The 19,736-nt window shown below is 49.9% G+C and overlaps 1 protein-coding gene across 1 annotated transcript in view; it reads right to left on the bottom strand.

The window, feature by feature from the left end:
• Positions 1 to 844: 844 nt before the first annotated feature.
• LOC306918559 (tight junction protein 1-like) overlaps positions 845 to 19,736 on the bottom strand; it is a gene marked incomplete at its 5' end in the record, with an annotated part of 162,586 nt that continues 143,694 nt past the window's right edge. The window contains 8 exons of the mRNA XM_079531456.1: positions 845 to 3,576; positions 4,926 to 5,030; positions 8,041 to 8,258; positions 11,441 to 11,948; positions 12,020 to 12,076; positions 12,216 to 12,269; positions 15,128 to 15,190; positions 18,560 to 18,699. Of these exons, the coding sequence (XP_079387582.1) occupies positions 3,482 to 3,576; positions 4,926 to 5,030; positions 8,041 to 8,258; positions 11,441 to 11,948; positions 12,020 to 12,076; positions 12,216 to 12,269; positions 15,128 to 15,190; positions 18,560 to 18,699 (1,240 nt within the window). The 3' untranslated portion in view covers positions 845 to 3,481. The remainder of the gene's footprint in view (positions 3,577 to 4,925; positions 5,031 to 8,040; positions 8,259 to 11,440; positions 11,949 to 12,019; positions 12,077 to 12,215; positions 12,270 to 15,127; positions 15,191 to 18,559; positions 18,700 to 19,736) is intronic.

The following is a 19,736-nucleotide window of genomic DNA, read 5'->3' as shown; positions in this document are numbered from 1 at the left end:
CTCTATATATTTTTTAAACAAACATTTTTTTCCTATTTTTTACAAAATAACAAAGATGTACAAAAGTTAATTAACCAAGGCCATTATGCTAGCGGTATGTACAGCTTCATTCTGATTGGCTACAACCCCCCAAGCTTCACTCTGATAGGCTGGGCCTTTTCAACAACCCCCCCAAGCTTCACTCTGATAGGCCGGGCCGTTTCAACAACCCCCCCCAAGCTTCACTCTGATAGGCCGGGCCGTTTCAACAACCCGCCCATACCAGTCTGATGCATAGCAAGATCAAACACCCCCAACCGTCAGTCTGATGCATAGCAAGATCAAACAAACAGAAAGCATTCCATAAAACATTAAACATCTTCATCTGTGTTGAAATGAACAAATCTTCCATTTCCTTAATTATTCTCTCTTTAATACATATATATTATTTATATATATTATTGTAATTATGCTGATATTATAACTGGTATTATAAGGCATCACTGCTCGCAGTGGGAGGGGCTTAATTCATGACCTGAGTCATAGCGGTGGGGAGGGGGGGGGGGCTTAGTCATAGCGGTGTGGGGGGGGCTTCGTCATAGCAGTGGGCGGGGCTTAATGGCCTGAGTCATCGGGCATGCATAGATCTCTATAGACAGCGACAGGGAGAATAGATCTCTATAGACAGCGACAGGGAGAAGGTTGTAGAAGATTTAACCTAGTTACCATTTATAGATCTACAAAACATCAGGGACGGACAGAAAGACAGACAGACAGACAGACAGACAGACAGACAGACAGACAGACAGACAGACAGACAGACAGACAGATTCTAATACTTAACCTTCATTCAGAATAATATTAATATTTATTAGATTTATAAATCTTCTTGATGATCTCACAGACCCTTAACCAGTATGAAAAAACAAGACAATTAGAAATCCATTTCCTAATATTTTACCTCCTTTTTTTTTCCTTTATAAAATTATCTAGAAATGTCAAATTATTCAGATGATTCAGATGATCCAGTCTGCTCATGCATTCCAACAACACTTCCATGTTTTCATATTGGTTTTCATTTTTATTTTTTTATATTTTTTTGCAAGCCGAGAAAGCACCAAATAAAAACACTATGTTTAGAGCGTTCCGGAGTCCGCTCCGGTCCGCTCTACTCCGGTCCGGTTGAGTCCGCTCCGGTCCGCTCTACTCCGGTCCGGTTGAGTCCGCTCCGGTCCGCTCTACTCCGGTCCGGTTGAGTCCGCTCCGGTCCGCTCTAATCAGGTCCGGGTTGAGTCCGCTCCGGTCTGCTCTACTCCGGTCCAGGTTGAGTCCGCTCCGGTCCGCTCTACTCCGGTCCAGGTTGAGTCCGCTCCGGTCCGCTCTACTCCGGTCCGGTTGAGTTCGCTCCATTCAGCTAGACTGATAAGGTTGAGTTCGGTCCATTTTGGTAGAGCGGTCCGGTCCAGTCTTGTCATGCAGTCCACTCCAGTGCAGTCCGCTCCAGTGCGGTCCGCTCCAGTGCAGTCCACTCCAGTGCAGTGCAGCCCGCTCCAGTGTAGTCCGCTCCAGTGCGGTCCGCTCCAGTGCAGTCCGCTCCAGTGCAGTCCGCTCCAGTGCAGTCCGCTCCAGTGCAGTGTAGTCCGCTCCAGTGCAGTCCACTCCAGTGCAGTGTAGTCCGCTCCAGTGCAGTCCACTCCAGTGCAGTGTAGTCCGCTCCAGTGCAGTCCACTCCAGTGCAGTGTAGTCCGCTCCAGTGCAGTCTACTCCAGTGCAGTGTAGTCCGCTCCAGTGCAGTCCACTCCAGTGCAGTGTAGTCCGCTCCAGTGCAGTCCACTCCAGTGCAGTGTAGTCCACTCCAGTGCAGTGTAGTCCGCTCCAGTGCGGTCCGCTCCAGTGCAGTGTAGTCCGCTCCAGTACAGTCCGCTCCAGTGCGGTCCCCTCCAGTTCGGTCCGCTCCAGTGCAGTCCGCTCCAGTGCGGTCCGCTCCAGTGCAGTCCGCTCCAGTCCAGTGTATATTTTGACAGCACATTTTGATTTGGTTTTAGTTATATTCTTGTCGATTAAATGTCATAAGTCTTCAGACTAGGACTTTACACTGGTCTTCAGACTAGGGCTTTATTCAGTGGGCTTCAGACTAGGACTTTACACTGGTCTTCAGACTAGGGCTTTATTCAGTTGTCTTCAGTCTAGAGCTTTATTCTGTGGTCTTCAGTCTAGGGCTTTATTCAGTGGTCTTCAGTCTAGGGCTTAATCAGTGGTCTTCAGACTAGGGCTTTATTCTGAGGTCTTCAGACTAAGGTTTGGTGTTGGGGTCTTCAGTAGTTGACTAGGAGTGGTAGTTTGGGTCTTCAGACTAGGTCTTGGAGTCTTTAGACTAGGGCTTCAGAAGTGGTCGAACAGAACAGACACACAGTTAGCTCCCACCAGGTAGTTCTTCAGTAGTTGGCTTTACGCTGAGGTCTTCAGGCTAGGGCTTTACGCTGAGGTCTTCAGACTAGGGCTTTACGCTGAGGTCTTCATTTCTGGGGCTTTACGCTGAGGTCTTCAGTCTAGGGCTTTACACTGAGGTCTTCAGACTAGGGCTTAGCGTTGGGGACTTCAGTAGTTGACTATTAGTGGTGGTTTTGGGTCTTCAGACTAGGGCTTGGGGTATTCAGACTAGGGCTTGGGGTCTTCAGACTAGGTCTTGGGGTCTTTAGAAGTGGTCTATCAGGACCGACACACAGTTAGCTCCCACCAGGTAGTTGTTCAGTAGTTGACTAGCAGTGGTAGTGGTCTTTAGACTAGGTCTTTAGACTAGGTCTTTAGAAGTGGTCTATCAGGACAGACACACAGTTCGCTCCCACCAGGTAGTTCTTCAGTTAGAAGTGGTCTATCAGGACAGACACACAGTTCGCCCCCACCAGGTAGTTCTTTAGAAGTGGTCTATCAGGACAGACACACAGTTCGCCCCCACCAGGTAGTTCTTTAGAAGTGGTCTATCAGGACCGACACACAGTTCGCCCCCACCAGGTAGTTCTTTAGAAGTGGTCTATCAGAACAGACACACAGTTCGCCCCCACCAGGTAGTTCTTTAGAAGTGGTCTATTCAGGACAGACACACAGTTTGCTCCCACCAGGTAGTTCTTCAGTAGTTGACTATAGTAGTAGTAGTAGTGTTGGGTCTTTAGACTAGGTCTTTAGACTAGGTCTTGGGGTCTTTAGACTAGGTCTTTAGACTAGGTCTTGGGGTATTTAGAAGTGGTCTATCAGGACCGACACACAGTTCGCCCCCACCAGGTAGTTGTTCAGTAGTTGACTATAGTAGTAGTAGTAGTGTTGGGTCTTTAGACTAGGTCTTGGGGTCTTTAGACTAGGTCTTGGGGTCTTTAGAAGTGGTCTATCAGGACCGACACACAGTTCGCCCCCACCAGGTAGTTGTTCAGTAGTTGACTATAGTAGTAGTAGTAGTGTTGGGTCTTTAGACTAGGTCTTGGGGTCTTTAGACTAGGTCTTGGGGTCTTTAGAAGTGGTCTATCAGGACCGACACACAGTTCGCCCCCACCAGGTAGTTCGGGTCTCCAGGGAGAGACTTGTTCTGCCATGTCTTGGGGTCGCCTGGAGGTCACAACAAACACAGGATGAAAGAAGCCCAACATTAATCTCTCAGAATATTTAATGTATGAATAATTATAATATACATACAGTATAATTAATGTATAAATAATATACATACAGTATAAATAATGTAGAAATAATACATAATAAATGTATAAATAATACATAAACATTCTACTCTATGCAGAGAGAAAACCAGCGACTTCAGAAAGGTTTACTGAGGTGAGTTAGTGAACATTATAATACTGTAAACATGTGTTAGAGCAGGGGTTCTCAACCTGTGGGTCGCGACCCCTCGGGAGGTCGCCAAATTATTTTGGGGGTCCCCAAATTATTATTTAAAAAAAAAGGGGGGGGGGGGGTTGGTTGGGGTTTGCAACTGAATGGCTGGAAAGTGGAAATGAAGAGTTTACATATAGTACACATATACAGTACACGTTCCCTAATGATTATATCTGGTTTCAGTATTTATTTATGGTGTAGTGTCTCTTATTACGGTTATTGTAGCAGTCAATTTAGATTGGGGGGGGGGGGGCGGGGGTCGGGAGGGGGCGGGGCGGGGGTCCAGAGACATTGCCAAAGCATTTCCGGGGGTCCCCGGCCAAAACGTTGAGAAACCCTGTGTTAGAGAACATTCTAATCAAACAGACGACACAGAGAATGACGACACAATGACGACACAATGACACTCAACACACAGTGTAAATATGACAGGTATCTCAGTGATCATTTTGATCAGTACAGATTGCTGTAGATCAGTGGCCCGCGGGCCTAAAACCTTGCGGGCTGAACTAGTGAGTTTTGCTGAGTAGTGGAGGAGTTAATGCAGAAAATTAAGCTGAGCAAAACTCCAAAAGTTAATCTTCTTAACTCCTCCACTAGAGTGGCCCCTGAGCCATGAGAAGCCTGTCTATAGTGGATACACTTATAGTTTCATTAGATAGATATTCCACTGTTAGCTTCTTAAACTTGATTCGTGATGACTATCTTTATGTATTTAATGTGTTAACATGTTGTGTTGTTCTTGCTTACTGTAAATTGAGCGTCTGATAAAACACTGTAAATTGAAGTGCCTCTCAGCCTACAACTGTATGTTGTTCTTTGGCCAATGTGTATTTTAATGGTAGCCCAACTTTACTGCAGACAGACAGACAGACAGACAGACAGACAGACAGACAGACAGACAGACAGACAGACAGACAGACAGACAGGCAGGCCGACAGACAGACAGACAGACAGACAGACAGACAGACAGACAGACAGACAGACAGACAGACAGACAGACAGACAGACAGACAGACAGGTCGTACCCGACTTGGAGTCGGAGGATTTTAGAGCAAAAGACCAACCGTCTGGGGTCATGGAGGCACAGTGAGGCAGGCGCAGTTCCACCGGCTTCAGAAACCTGAGGCCGTGAGGTCCACACATCACCAGGGGGCTGAGGAGGGTCTCCCCTAAAACACACACAAACACACTGTGAGGTCCACACATCACCAGGGGGCTGAGGAGGGTCTCCCCTAAAACACACACACACACACTGTGAGGTCCACACATCACCAGGGGGCTGAGGAGGGTCTCCCCTAAAACACACACACACACACTGTGAGGTCCACACATCACCAGGGGGCTGAGGAGGGTCTCCCCTAAAACACACACACACACACTGTGAGGTCCACACATCACCAGGGGGCTGAGGAGGGTCTCCCCTAAAACACACACACACACACTGTGAGGTCCACACATCACCAGGGGGCTGAGGAGGGTCTCCCCTAAAACACACACACACACACACACACACACACACACACACACACACACACACACACACACACACACACACACACACACACACACACACACACACACACACACACACACTGTGAGGTCCACACATCACCAGGGGGCTGAGGAGGGTCTCCCCTAAAACACACACACACACACACACACACACACACACACACACACACACACACACACACACACACACACACACACACACACACACACACACACACACACACACACACACACACACACACACACTGTGAGGTCCACACATCACCAGGGGGCTGATGAGGGTCTCCCCTAAAACAGGATCAAGGAGATGGGTGGCACACATCAAGACTGTGGTTCAAAAAGTTTTATTTCAAACCATATGACAAACGTTTGGGCTACCCAGCCTTCATCAGTGTGGAGTGTGACTGAATGTTGGTTCCTTTTAAGGAGTGGTGACGGTGCAGGTGCACACAATCACCGCTGATCACCTCCTATCACACCCGATGGATAAACACAGATTGGGGCTGATGTGATACAGTCTCTGTTAGCAGGCAATAATGTGACTAGCAATTACATCTCGAAATATGCATATATATACAAATCAAAACAATTGTAGGATTGTTTAAACATAGCTAATGTAGGTCGACTGAGGACATCAGGCTGTTTTTGCCGTTCATAGATCAGTTACATACATTAGAGTAAAGCATCATTCTTTTTTTATACCGTTAATAGCAACCATCCAATATAACATGTGCGTGGCATCGGGGAGGCGGGTATGCCCATAATATCCCTATTGCGGGATTAGTTTAAATTTGTAAATAGTAAGTAGTAAATAGTAGATAGTAGATAGTAGAAAATAGTAATTAATATAAGGGGTGGCCAGGCAAAGTGCCTTTTTGGGCCACGGACGTCGCCAATGTCCCGATGCCATTCACAAGAACGGAGACATGTTACATTCCTCATTCATGCCTAAAGGAAAAAGGGTTTTTAAACAGTATATCCATTAACATTCCCTTTGTAGTAATAATCTTTCATGGTTTCCACCTCTGCGGTTGAGCCATACCTTCTCAATGCCTATACATTTCAAGTCTTCAACTTTGTGGCCATGTTCACAGAAGTGGCGTGCCACGGGTGACGTGATGTCAGCCTGTTTAATGCTGCTTCTGTGTTCATTGAGCCTGATTTTCAGTTTGCGGGACGTTTGACCAATATAATGTTTGTTGCATGGGCACAGGTTATTAAAGATCATATTCTATACTCTTTGTCTGTGTGTGAATTATGGAAAGTCTCCGTTTTAATCATATTGGCACAAGAGGTACATGATCTACATGGGAATCTATCAGTATTGGTTCAGGTGTCTTTATATGCATGTCAGCCTTCACAAGTCGGTCTCTTAGACGATGAAGGCTGGATAGCCCAAACGTTTGTCATATGGTTTGAAATAAAACTTTTTGAACCACAGTCTTAGACTGGCATAGTGTCGACCCCTTACCCCTGTGTGGGATCACTGGTTAGACTGGCATAGTGTCGACCCCTTACCCCTGTGTGGGATCACTGGTTAGACTGGCATAGTGTCGACCCCTTACCCCTGTGTGGGATCACTGGTTGGACTGGCATAGTGTCGACCCCTTACCCCTGTGTGGGATCGTTGGTTAGACTGCCATAGTGTCGACCCCTTACCCCTGTGTGGGATCGCTGGTTAGACTGGCATAGTGTCGACCCCTTACCCCTGTGTGGGATCGCTGGTTAGACTGGCATAGTGTCAACCCCTTCCTTACCCCTGTGTGGGATCACTGGTTAGACTGGCATAGTGTCGACCCCTTCCTTACCCCTGTGTGGGATCGCTGGTTAGACTGGCATAGTGTCGACCCCTTCCTTACCCCTGTGTGGGATCGCTGGTTAGACTGGCATAGTGTCGACCCCTTACCCCTGTGTGGGATCACTGGTTAGACTGGCATAGTCGCCGATACTGATATGACCCGATATGACAAATAAGGGCCGATCCGATACTTTTCCCGATACCGTATACAGTGTCGGGAAACACACTTACAACTCTAACACACTATGGACTACCGTACAAAGATCCAATGACTTACTGTGTGTGAAGTTTGGTCACATATTATCGCACACGAGGAAGAAGAACCTCTAAAACCGAACAACCGAACTGTGATGACCTTTACCTGGTCATTTTAGTCGACTAAATCTACAGTAGATTTAGTCGACTAAAATGTATTTTGGTGGGCCTTGATGCCGTCGTAATGACTGATGTTACACTTGCTGAAAATACCCGATCTACAAGCTCGCAGCGCGACGTCCCACACACACACACACACACACACACACACACACACACACACACACACACACACACACACACACACACACACACACTGTGAGGTCCACCCAGACTCTTCTCTAAAACACCCTGGACAACGCTCCACATGTCCCAGACTCTTCTCCCTTCTCTAAAACACCCTGGACAACACTCCACACGTCCCAGACCCTTCTCCCTTCTCTAAAACACCCTGGACAATGCTCCACACGTCCCAGACTCTTCTCCCTTCTCTAAAACACCCTGGACAACACTCCACACGTCCCAGACCCTTCTCCCTTCTCTAAAACACCCTGGACAACACTCCACACGACCCAGACGTGTGGAGCGTTGTCCAGGGTGTTTTCGCGACGTACCTTTCTCCTTGTCCAGTGGGGGCAGGATGGAGTTGTCTCGGCAGACCTTGAAGTAGACCTCCTGCTCCACGCTGTGCTCTATCGCCCCCTGGGGGATGATGATGGAAACGCCCGTCTCGATGGAGGACAGCACCCCCCCGTTGCTGTTGAAGATTCCCCTCGCCGTGGCGACCACCGTGTGGCCTTCATCATCCTCATCATCCTCCAGGGCGCTGGGGCTGCGCGCACACACACGCACGCCCACGCACGTACGCACGCGCGCACACACACGCACGCCCACGCACGTACGCACGCGCGCACACACACGCACGCCCATGTGCACGCACGTACGCACGCGCGCACACACACACACACACGCACGCACACACGCATGTGCGCGCACACACACACACGCACGCCCACGCACGTACGCACGCGCGCACACACACGCACGCACGTACGCACGCGCGCACACACACACACGCCCATGCGCACGCACGTACGCACGCGCGCACACACACACACACACGCACGCACACACGCATGTGCGCGCACACGCACGCACGCACGCACGCACGCATGCATGCATACACACACACACACAGACACACGCACAAAAACACACACAAACACACACACACGAATAATGTCACCTTTTTATTAGGCCTGAACTCCAATAGTGGATCTCTTACGGCCGAGCTACAGCAGGCTTTTCAAACGCATACCGTAAACACACTCTTAGATCCAGTCCTATTTTAAAGTCTGAGTATGCAGGGCTCACGTGGCTCAGTGTGATGTAGACTGTAGATACATTAGTATTAGCATTAGTACATTAGTATGCAGGGATCAGTGTGATATAGACTGTAGATACATTAGTATGCAGGGATCAGTGTGATATAGACTGTAGATACATTAGTATGCAGGGATCAGTGTGATATAGACTGTAGATACATTAGTATGCAGGGATCAGTGTGATATAGACTGTAGATACATTAGTATGCAGGGATCAGTGTGATATAGACTGTAGATACATTAGTATGCAGGGATCAGTGTCATATAGACTGTAGATACATTAGTATGCAGGGATCAGTGTGATATAGACTGTAGATACATTAGTATGCAGGGATCAGTGTGATATAGACTGTAGATACATTAGTATGCAGGGATCAGTGTCATATAGACTGTAGATACATTAGTATGCAGGGATCAGTGTGATATAGACTGTAGATACATCCGCGCACACACACACACACACGCACGCACACACGCATGTGCGCGCACACACACACACACACGCACGCCCACGCACGTACGCACGCGCGCACACACACGCTCACTGGTTAGACTGGCATAGTGTCAACCCCTTACCCCTGTGTGGGATCACTGGTTAGACTGGCATAGTGTCTACCCCTTACCCCTGTGTGGGATCACTGGTTAGACTGGCATAGTGTCGACCCCTTACCCCTGTGTGGGATCACTGGTTAGACTGGCATAGTGTCGACCCCTTACCCCTGTGTGGGATCGTTGGTTAGACTGCCATAGTGTCGACCCCTTACCCCTGTGTGGGATCGCTGGTTAGACTGGCATAGTGTCGACCCCTTACCCCTGTGTGGGATCGCTGGTTAGACTGGCATAGTGTCGACCCCTTACCCCTGTGTGGGATCGCTGGTTAGACTGGCATAGTGTCAACCCCTTCCTTACCCCTGTGTGGGATCACTGGTTAGACTGGCATAGTGTCGACCCCTTACCCCTGTGTGGGATCACTGGTTAGACTGGCATAGTGTCGACCCCTTACCCCTGTGTGGGATCACTGGTTAGACTGGCATAGTGTCGACCCCTTACCCCTGTGTGGGATCGCTGGTTAGACTGGCATAGTGTCGACCCCTTCCTTACCCCTGTGTGGGATCACTGGTTAGACTGGCATAGTGTCGACCCCTTCCTTACCCCTGTGTGGGATCACTGGTTAGACTGGCATAGTGTCGACCCCTTCCTTACCCCTGTGTGGGATCGCTGGTTAGACTGGCATAGTGTCAACCCCTTCCTTACCCCTGTGTGGGATCGCTGGTTAGACTGGCATAGTGTCAACCCCTTCCTTACCCCTGTGTGGGATCACTGGTTAGACTGGCATAGTGTCGACCCCTTCCTTACCCCTGTGTGGGATCGCTGGTTAGACTGGCATAGTGTCGACCCCTTACCCCTGTGTGGGATCGCTGGTTAGACTGGCATAGTGTCGACCCCTTACCCCTGTGTGGGATCGCTGGTTAGACTGGCATATTCGCCGATACTGATATGACCCGATATGACAAATAAGGGCCGATCCGATACTTTTCCCGATACCGTATACAGTATCGGGAAACACACTTACAACTCTAACACACTTTGGACTGCCGTACAAAGATCCAATGACTTACTGTGTGTGAAGTTTGGTCACATATTATCGCACACGAGGAAGAAGAACCTCTAAAACCGAACAACCGAACTGTGATGACCTTTACCTGGTCATTTTAGTCGACTAAATCTACAGTAGATTTAGTCGACTAAAATGTATTTTGGTGGGCCTTGATGCCGTCGTAATGACTGATGTTACACTTGCTGAAAATACCCGATCTACAAGCTCGCAGCGCGACGTGTTGTGAGCTTGTAGATCGGGCATTTTCAGCATGCAACCAAGCGTAAAATGACTCATACTGGATCAGTATGTTTAGTCTTAGTTTTAGTCATCGTAGCTTAGTTCTCATTTAGTTTCCATTGAGTTTTCCTCAGTGGAAAAAGGTAGTCGGCGAACATTTTTCGTCTTAGTTTTAGTCGACGAAATCAACACTGGAGTGGTCAGTCCCAGTGGACAGAGGAGTGGTCAGTCCCAGTGGACAGAGGAGTGGTCAGTCCCAGTGGACAGAGGAGTGGTCAGTCCCAGTGGACAGAGGAGTGGTCAGTCCCAGTGGACAGAGGAGTGGTCAGTCCCAGTGGACAGAGGAGTGGTCAGTCCCAGTGGACAGAGGAGTGGTCAGTCCCAGTGGACAGAGGAGTGGTCAGTCCCAGTGGACAGAGGAGTGGTCAGTCCCAGTGTTGTTTTTGGCAGCAAATTTAGTTTTTAGTTTTAGTCATAGTCTCTTGAATAGAGACACATTTTAGTCACCTGGAATGTTTTAGTGTTAGTCCAGTTTTAATCAACTAAATAACTAAATAAGATTTTAGTCTACAGTTGATTTAGTCGACTAAAATGTATTTTGTCGGGCCTTGATGCCGTCGTAATGACTCACAACGCGTTGTGAGCTTGTAGATCTGCTATTTTCAGTATGAAACCAAGTGTAAAATGACTCATACTGGATCTCTGGTCCACTAGTCCCCTCCTGACATTTTAGTCTAGTTTTCGTCTTAGCTTTAGTCGACGAAATCAACACTGGTCAGCTACTGGACTCACCTGACGGGGACGGCCTTGCTGACCGCCGTGTTGATGTTGTTGTGGTGAGCGGTGGACTGCAGGTACTTGGGTCGGTTGTCCAGCGTCCGAGGGAAGGTGTCCAGGCCGCTGTCGTGGTCCTGGTGCTGGGGGGAGGAGGAGTGGTGCTCCTGGGGCTGGGGGGACGACTCGTTGCTAGGCAACAGGTTGTGGTTGAACTTGGGGCTCTCGAACTTGCGCTCGAAGGGCCTGGCGGCGCCGCTGGTGTACGGCTTGGGCACGTAACGGCTGTAGGAGGTCTGGGAGAGGGGCGTGGCCTTGGGGGGCGGGGCCGGGGGGGCGGCGGCGTCCGTGGTGACCCCGTTGACCCCCCCTCCCCCACCGATGGGGGACTTGTCGCCCCCTCCCCCCCCCACTCCTCCTCGGGGCGACAGGTAGCCCCCTCCCCCCTGGGGCGGGGTCGTACCTCCACCTCCCCCCCCGGGGGGTCTCGGGTTGGGGGACGCCATGGGCTCGGCTACGGAGTTCACTGTTAGAGACACAGAGCAGAAGGTTAGGGTTGGGGGACGCCATGGGCTCGGCTACGGAGTTCACTGTTACAGACACAGAGCAGAAGGTTAGGGTTGGGGGACGCCGTGGGCTCGGCTACGGAGTTCACTGTTACAGACACAGAGCAGAAGGTTAGGGTTGGGGGACGCCATGGGCTCGGCTACGGAGTTCACTGTTACAGACACAGAGCAGAAGGTTAGGGTTGGGGGACGCCATGGGCTCGGCTACGGAGTTCACTGTTACAGACACAGAGCAGAAGGTTTAGGGTTGGGGGACGCCATGGGCTCGGCTACGGAGTTCACTGTTAGAGACACACAGCAGAAGGTTTAACGTCATTAACACCTTAATTGCCCAGGGTTATTTAATCCATTAAATCAGAGGTTATTTAATCCATTAATTATAGCGCCCAGTCGATTTATAGCAACGGAGCACATTTACCGACGGACCGGATGTTGTTCCGGATGTGGCTGAAGTAGCTAGATGTAGCCAAAACACTCTAGAGGGTGTGTCTGTAGCAGCTAGATGTAGCCAAAACACTCTAGAGGATGTGTCTGTAGCAGCTAGATGTAGCCACGCCTCTAGAGGATGTGTCTGTAGCAGCTAGATGTAGCCACACCACTCTAGAGGATGTGTCTGTAGCAGCTAGATGTAGCCAAAACACTCTAGAGGATGTGTCTGTAGCAGCTAGATGTAGCCACGCCTCTAGAGGATGTGTCTGTAGCAGCTAGATGTAGCCAAAACACTCTAGAGGATGTGTCTGTAGCAGCTAGATGTAGCCAAAACACTCTAGAGGATGTGTCTGTAGCAGCTAGATGTAGCCACACCTCTAGAGGATGTGTCTGTAGCAGCTAGATGTAGCCACACCACTCTAGAGGATGTGTCTGTAGCAGCTAGATGTAGCCACACCTCTAGAGGATGTGTCTGTAGCAGCTAGATGTAGCCACACCTCTAGAGGATGTGTCTGTAGCAGCTAGATGTAGCAGCTAGATGTAGCCAAAACACTCTAGAGGATGTGTCTGTAGCAGCTAGATGTAGCCACACCTCTAGAGGATGTGTCTGTAGCAGCTAGATGTAGCCACACCTCTAGAGGATGTGTCTGTAGCAGCTAGATGTAGCCAAAACACCCTAGAGGATGTGTCTGTAGCAGCTAGATGTAGCCACACCTCTAGAGGATGTGTCTGTAGCAGCTAGATGTAGCCACACCTCTAGAGGATGTGTCTGTAGCAGCTAGATGTAGCCACACCACTCTAGAGGATGTGTCTGTAGCAGCTAGATGTAGCCACACCACTCTAGAGGATGTGTCTGTAGCAGCTAGATGTAGCCAAAACACCCTAGAGGATGTGTCTGTAGCAGCTAGATGTAGCCACACCTCTAGAGGATGTGTCTGTAGCAGCTAGATGTAGCCACACCACTCTAGAGGATGTGTCTGTAGCAGCTAGATGTAGCCACACCTCTAGAGGATGTGTCTGTAGCAGCTAGATGTAGCCACACCTCTAGAGGATGTGTCTGTAGCAGCTAGATGTAGCCACACCACTCTAGAGGATGTGTCTGTAGCAGCTAGATGTAGCCACACCTCTAGAGGATGTGTCTGTAGCAGCTAGATGTAGCCACACCTCTAGAGGATGTGTCTGTAGCAGCTAGATGTAGCCACACCACTCTAGAGGATGTGTCTGTAGCAGCTAGATGTAGCCACACCTCTAGAGGATGTGTCTGTAGCAGCTAGATGTAGCCACACCTCTAGAGGATGTGTCTGTAGCAGCTAGATGTAGCCACACCACTCTAGAGGATGTGTCTGTAGCAGCTAGATGTAGCCACACCTCTAGAGGATGTGTCTGTAGCAGCTAGATGTAGCCACACCACTCCAGAGGCGATCGACAACAACGGGAGGTAAGAATAAATCTATCGCGACTAGCGACTGGACAGCGGAGGGCCGTCTAACACAGGATGTTTTTTATAATTAGACGGGATGATTTAGATCGCGGGTTGTTAACGTTTTAAGATTTTCGTTGTGGTCGGCTAAACAGGGGGGGGAACATTTTCGATGACGTCTCGCTGTTGCACAACATCGAGTATTGCACAACAGGCGCTTCCAGGCTGTGGAGCGATGCTCCCAGGCTGTGGAGCGATGCTCCCAGGCTGTGGAGCGATGCTCCCAGGCTGTGGAGCGATGCTCCCAGGCTGTGGAGCGATGCTCCCAGGCTGTGGAGCGATGCTCCCAGGCTGTGGAGCGATGCTCCCAGGCTGTGGAGCGATGCTCCCAGGCTGTGGAGCGATGCTCCCAGGCTGTGGAGCGACGCTCCCAGGCTGTGGAGCGATGCTCCCAGGCTGTGGAGCGATGCTCCCAGGCTGTGGAGCGATGCTCCCAGGCTGTGGAGCGACGCTCCCAGGCTGTGGAGCGATGCTCCCAGGCTGTGGAGTGATGCGATCGGTTTTCATATCAATAAACTTGTAGAATAAAATGTATTCTAGGATTGTATGTTTTTTCCTCTGTCTTATCTGTACTAAATACATTATATTCTATTGTAATAATGTATTCATGTGTGGCATAGACTTAAATTGTTGGGTGGCATAAGGTCAGTTTGGGCAGAGTGTTGGGTGGCATAAGGTCAGTTTGGGCAGAGTGTTGGGTGGCATAAGGTCAGTTTGGGCAGAGTGTTGGGTGGCATAAGGTCAGTTTGTGCAGAGTGTTGGGTGGCATAAGGTCAGTTTGGGCAGAGTGTTGGGTGGCATAAGGTCAGTTTGGGCAGAGTGTTGGGTGGCATACGGTCAGTTTGGGCAGAGTGTTGGGTGGCATAAGGTCAGTTTGGGCAGAGTGTTGGGTGGCATAAGGTCAGTTTGGGCAGAGTGTTGGGTGGCATAAGGTCAGTTTGGGCAGAGTGTTGGGTGGCATAAGGTCAGTTTGGGCAGAGTGTTGGGTGGCATAAGGTCAGTTTGGGCAGAGTGTTGGGTGGCATAAGGTCAGTTTGGGCAGAGTGTTGGGTGGCATAAGGTCAGTTTGGGCAGAGTGTTGGGTGGCATAAGGTCAGTTTGGGCAGAGTGTTGGGTGGCATAAGGTCAGTTTGGGCAGAGTGTTGGGTGGCATAAGGTCAGTTTGGGCAGAGTGTTGGGTGGCATAAGGTCAGTTTGGGTAGCCCCCTCCCCCCTGGGGCGGGGTCGTACCTCCACCTCCCCCCCCGGGGGGTCTCGGGTTGGGGGACGCCATGGGCTCGGCTACGGAGTTCACTGTTAGAGACACAGAGCAGAAGGTTAGGGTTGGGGGACGCCATGGGCTCGGCTACGGAGTTCACTGTTACAGACACAGAGCAGAAGGTTAGGGTTGGGGGACGCCGTGGGCTCGGCTACGGAGTTCACTGTTACAGACACAGAGCAGAAGGTTAGGGTTGGGGGACGCCATGGGCTCGGCTACGGAGTTCACTGTTACAGACACAGAGCAGAAGGTTAGGGTTGGGGGACGCCATGGGCTCGGCTACGGAGTTCACTGTTACAGACACAGAGCAGAAGGTTTAGGGTTGGGGGACGCCATGGGCTCGGCTACGGAGTTCACTGTTAGAGACACACAGCAGAAGGTTTAACGTCATTAACACCTTAATTGCCCAGGGTTATTTAATCCATTAAATCAGAGGTTATTTAATCCATTAATTATAGCGCCCAGTCGATTTATAGCAACGGAGCACATTTACCGACGGACCGGATGTTGTTCCGGATGTGGCTGAAGTAGCTAGATGTAGCCAAAACACTCTAGAGGGTGTGTCTGTAGCAGCTAGATGTAGCCAAAACACTCTAGAGGATGTGTCTGTAGCAGCTAGATGTAGCCACGCCTCTAGAGGATGTGTCTGTAGCAGCTAGATGTAGCCACACCACTCTAGAGGATGTGTCTGTAGCAGCTAGATGTAGCCAAAACACTCTAGAGGATGTGTCTGTAGCAGCTAGATGTAGCCACGCCTCTAGAGGATGTGTCTGTAGCAGCTAGATGTAGCCAAAACACTCTAGAGGATGTGTCTGTAGCAGCTAGATGTAGCCAAAACACTCTAGAGGATGTGTCTGTAGCAGCTAGATGTAGCCACACCTCTAGAGGATGTGTCTGTAGCAGCTAGATGTAGCCACACCACTCTAGAGGATGTGTCTGTAGCAGCTAGATGTAGCCACACCTCTAGAGGATGTGTCTGTAGCAGCTAGATGTAGCCACACCTCTAGAGGATGTGTCTGTAGCAGCTAGATGTAGCAGCTAGATGTAGCCAAAACACTCTAGAGGATGTGTCTGTAGCAGCTAGATGTAGCCACACCTCTAGAGGATGTGTCTGTAGCAGCTAGATGTAGCCACACCTCTAGAGGATGTGTCTGTAGCAGCTAGATGTAGCCAAAACACCCTAGAGGATGTGTCTGTAGCAGCTAGATGTAGCCACACCTCTAGAGGATGTGTCTGTAGCAGCTAGATGTAGCCACACCTCTAGAGGATGTGTCTGTAGCAGCTAGATGTAGCCACACCACTCTAGAGGATGTGTCTGTAGCAGCTAGATGTAGCCACACCACTCTAGAGGATGTGTCTGTAGCAGCTAGATGTAGCCAAAACACCCTAGAGGATGTGTCTGTAGCAGCTAGATGTAGCCACACCTCTAGAGGATGTGTCTGTAGCAGCTAGATGTAGCCACACCACTCTAGAGGATGTGTCTGTAGCAGCTAGATGTAGCCACACCTCTAGAGGATGTGTCTGTAGCAGCTAGATGTAGCCACACCTCTAGAGGATGTGTCTGTAGCAGCTAGATGTAGCCACACCACTCTAGAGGATGTGTCTGTAGCAGCTAGATGTAGCCACACCTCTAGAGGATGTGTCTGTAGCAGCTAGATGTAGCCACACCTCTAGAGGATGTGTCTGTAGCAGCTAGATGTAGCCACACCACTCTAGAGGATGTGTCTGTAGCAGCTAGATGTAGCCACACCTCTAGAGGATGTGTCTGTAGCAGCTAGATGTAGCCACACCTCTAGAGGATGTGTCTGTAGCAGCTAGATGTAGCCACACCACTCTAGAGGATGTGTCTGTAGCAGCTAGATGTAGCCACACCTCTAGAGGATGTGTCTGTAGCAGCTAGATGTAGCCACACCACTCCAGAGGCGATCGACAACAACGGGAGGTAAGAATAAATCTATCGCGACTAGCGACTGGACAGCGGAGGGCCGTCTAACACAGGATGTTTTTTATAATTAGACGGGATGATTTAGATCGCGGGTTGTTAACGTTTTAAGATTTTCGTTGTGGTCGGCTAAACAGGGGGGGGAACATTTTCGATGACGTCTCGCTGTTGCACAACATCGAGTATTGCACAACAGGCGCTTCCAGGCTGTGGAGCGATGCTCCCAGGCTGTGGAGCGATGCTCCCAGGCTGTGGAGCGATGCTCCCAGGCTGTGGAGCGATGCTCCCAGGCTGTGGAGCGATGCTCCCAGGCTGTGGAGCGATGCTCCCAGGCTGTGGAGCGATGCTCCCAGGCTGTGGAGCGATGCTCCCAGGCTGTGGAGCGATGCTCCCAGGCTGTGGAGCGACGCTCCCAGGCTGTGGAGCGATGCTCCCAGGCTGTGGAGCGATGCTCCCAGGCTGTGGAGCGATGCTCCCAGGCTGTGGAGCGACGCTCCCAGGCTGTGGAGCGATGCTCCCAGGCTGTGGAGTGATGCGATCGGTTTTCATATCAATAAACTTGTAGAATAAAATGTATTCTAGGATTGTATGTTTTTTCCTCTGTCTTATCTGTACTAAATACATTATATTCTATTGTAATAATGTATTCATGTGTGGCATAGACTTAAATTGTTGGGTGGCATAAGGTCAGTTTGGGCAGAGTGTTGGGTGGCATAAGGTCAGTTTGGGCAGAGTGTTGGGTGGCATAAGGTCAGTTTGGGCAGAGTGTTGGGTGGCATAAGGTCAGTTTGTGCAGAGTGTTGGGTGGCATAAGGTCAGTTTGGGCAGAGTGTTGGGTGGCATAAGGTCAGTTTGGGCAGAGTGTTGGGTGGCATACGGTCAGTTTGGGCAGAGTGTTGGGTGGCATAAGGTCAGTTTGGGCAGAGTGTTGGGTGGCATAAGGTCAGTTTGGGCAGAGTGTTGGGTGGCATAAGGTCAGTTTGGGCAGAGTGTTGGGTGGCATAAGGTCAGTTTGGGCAGAGTGTTGGGTGGCATAAGGTCAGTTTGGGCAGAGTGTTGGGTGGCATAAGGTCAGTTTGGGCAGAGTGTTGGGTGGCATAAGGTCAGTTTGGGCAGAGTGTTGGGTGGCATAAGGTCAGTTTGGGCAGAGTGTTGGGTGGCATAAGGTCAGTTTGGGCAGAGTGTTGGGTGGCATAAGGTCAGTTTGGGCAGAGTGTTGGGTGGCATAAGGTCAGTTTGGGCAGAGTGTTGGGTGGCATAAGGTCAGTTTGGGCAGAGTGTTGGGTGGCATAAGGTCAGTTTGGGCAGAGTGTTGGGTGGCATAAGGTCAGTTTGGGCAGAGTGTTGGGTGGCATAAGGTCAGTTTGGGCAGAGTGTTGGGTGGCATAAGGTCAGTTTGGGCAGAGTGTTGGGTGGCATAAGGTCAGTTTGGGCAGTGTTGGGTGGCATAAGGTGAACTTACCCTCATTAGGGCTCAGTTTGGGCAGAGTGTTGGGTGGGACGAGGGCATTGGACGGTCCATAGTGGGAGACGGGGCTAATCATCTGAGACAGGCCGTCATATCTCCGCTCGTTCGGACTCACTTTGTCCACAGACTCAGCCCTAAACGCAAACACACACACGCACACGCACACACACGCACGCACGCACGCACGCACGCACACACGCACACACAGGTTTTATTTACAGTACATAACACACCAGTGCTTGTATAGGGAACACTAGTAACACTATAAAAAGATAATTGACAAACAAAACAACAACACACAGATGGCTCAAATCAAATAATTTGCGTTGACTGAGGAGGACTAAAGGACGTCTCCACGGATTACTTGACTCATCGACTTCCAGGGGACGACCTTTAGGGTGGCCGTACACTAGCATTTTTGACGCTCGGGGGGTGCCTGACTCAATCGGGAGCGATTCTCGGGCATAAATTATCGTCTAGTGTGAGTGCATAAAACTCCGAGAAGAGTAAGCAGGATTTAGAAAGGGCAGAGGATGCATAGATCAAATATTCGCACTCCGAAATATTATTGAACAATGCACAGAGTGGAATGTGCCATTGTTTGTCAATTTCATTGACTTTAAGAAGGCGTTTGACAGCATCCCCCGCGAAACCCTATGGAAGATCCTGCAGTCATATGGAATCCCCCATAAAATGACCTCAATAATAGGGATGTTTTATGACCATTTTGAATGCAGTGTCATACTCGGCAATACCACCTCTGAGTCTTTCCCTGTACGATCTGGAGTTCGCCAAGGCTGCATCCTCTCACCAATCCTCTTCCTGACTGCCATCGATTGGACTATGCGAAAAACAACAGCTGAAAAGCGTCAAGGCATCCAGTGGACCTTCTCTGACCATCTTGAGGATATTGACTTTGCTGATGACCTCGCTGTTCTGTCCACAAATGCAAAACATCTGCAGGAAAAAACAAATCGACTCACCAAATACGCTCTACAGACAGGCCTCTACAGACAGGCCTCATCATTAATACCACCAATAAGCTCTACAGACAGGCCTCTACAGACAGGCCTCCTCATTAATACTCTACAGACAGGCCTCTACAGACAGGCCTCCTCATTAATACTCTACAGACAGGCCTCCTCATTAATACTCTACAGACAGGCCTCCT

This window comes from Electrona antarctica (genome assembly GCF_951216825.1).
Source record: "Electrona antarctica genome assembly, contig: scaffold_96, whole genome shotgun sequence".
NCBI lineage: Eukaryota > Metazoa > Chordata > Actinopteri > Myctophiformes > Myctophidae > Electrona > Electrona antarctica.
Note: the sequence above shows the minus strand (reverse complement) of the source record. Positions and strands in the feature narration are given on the sequence as shown.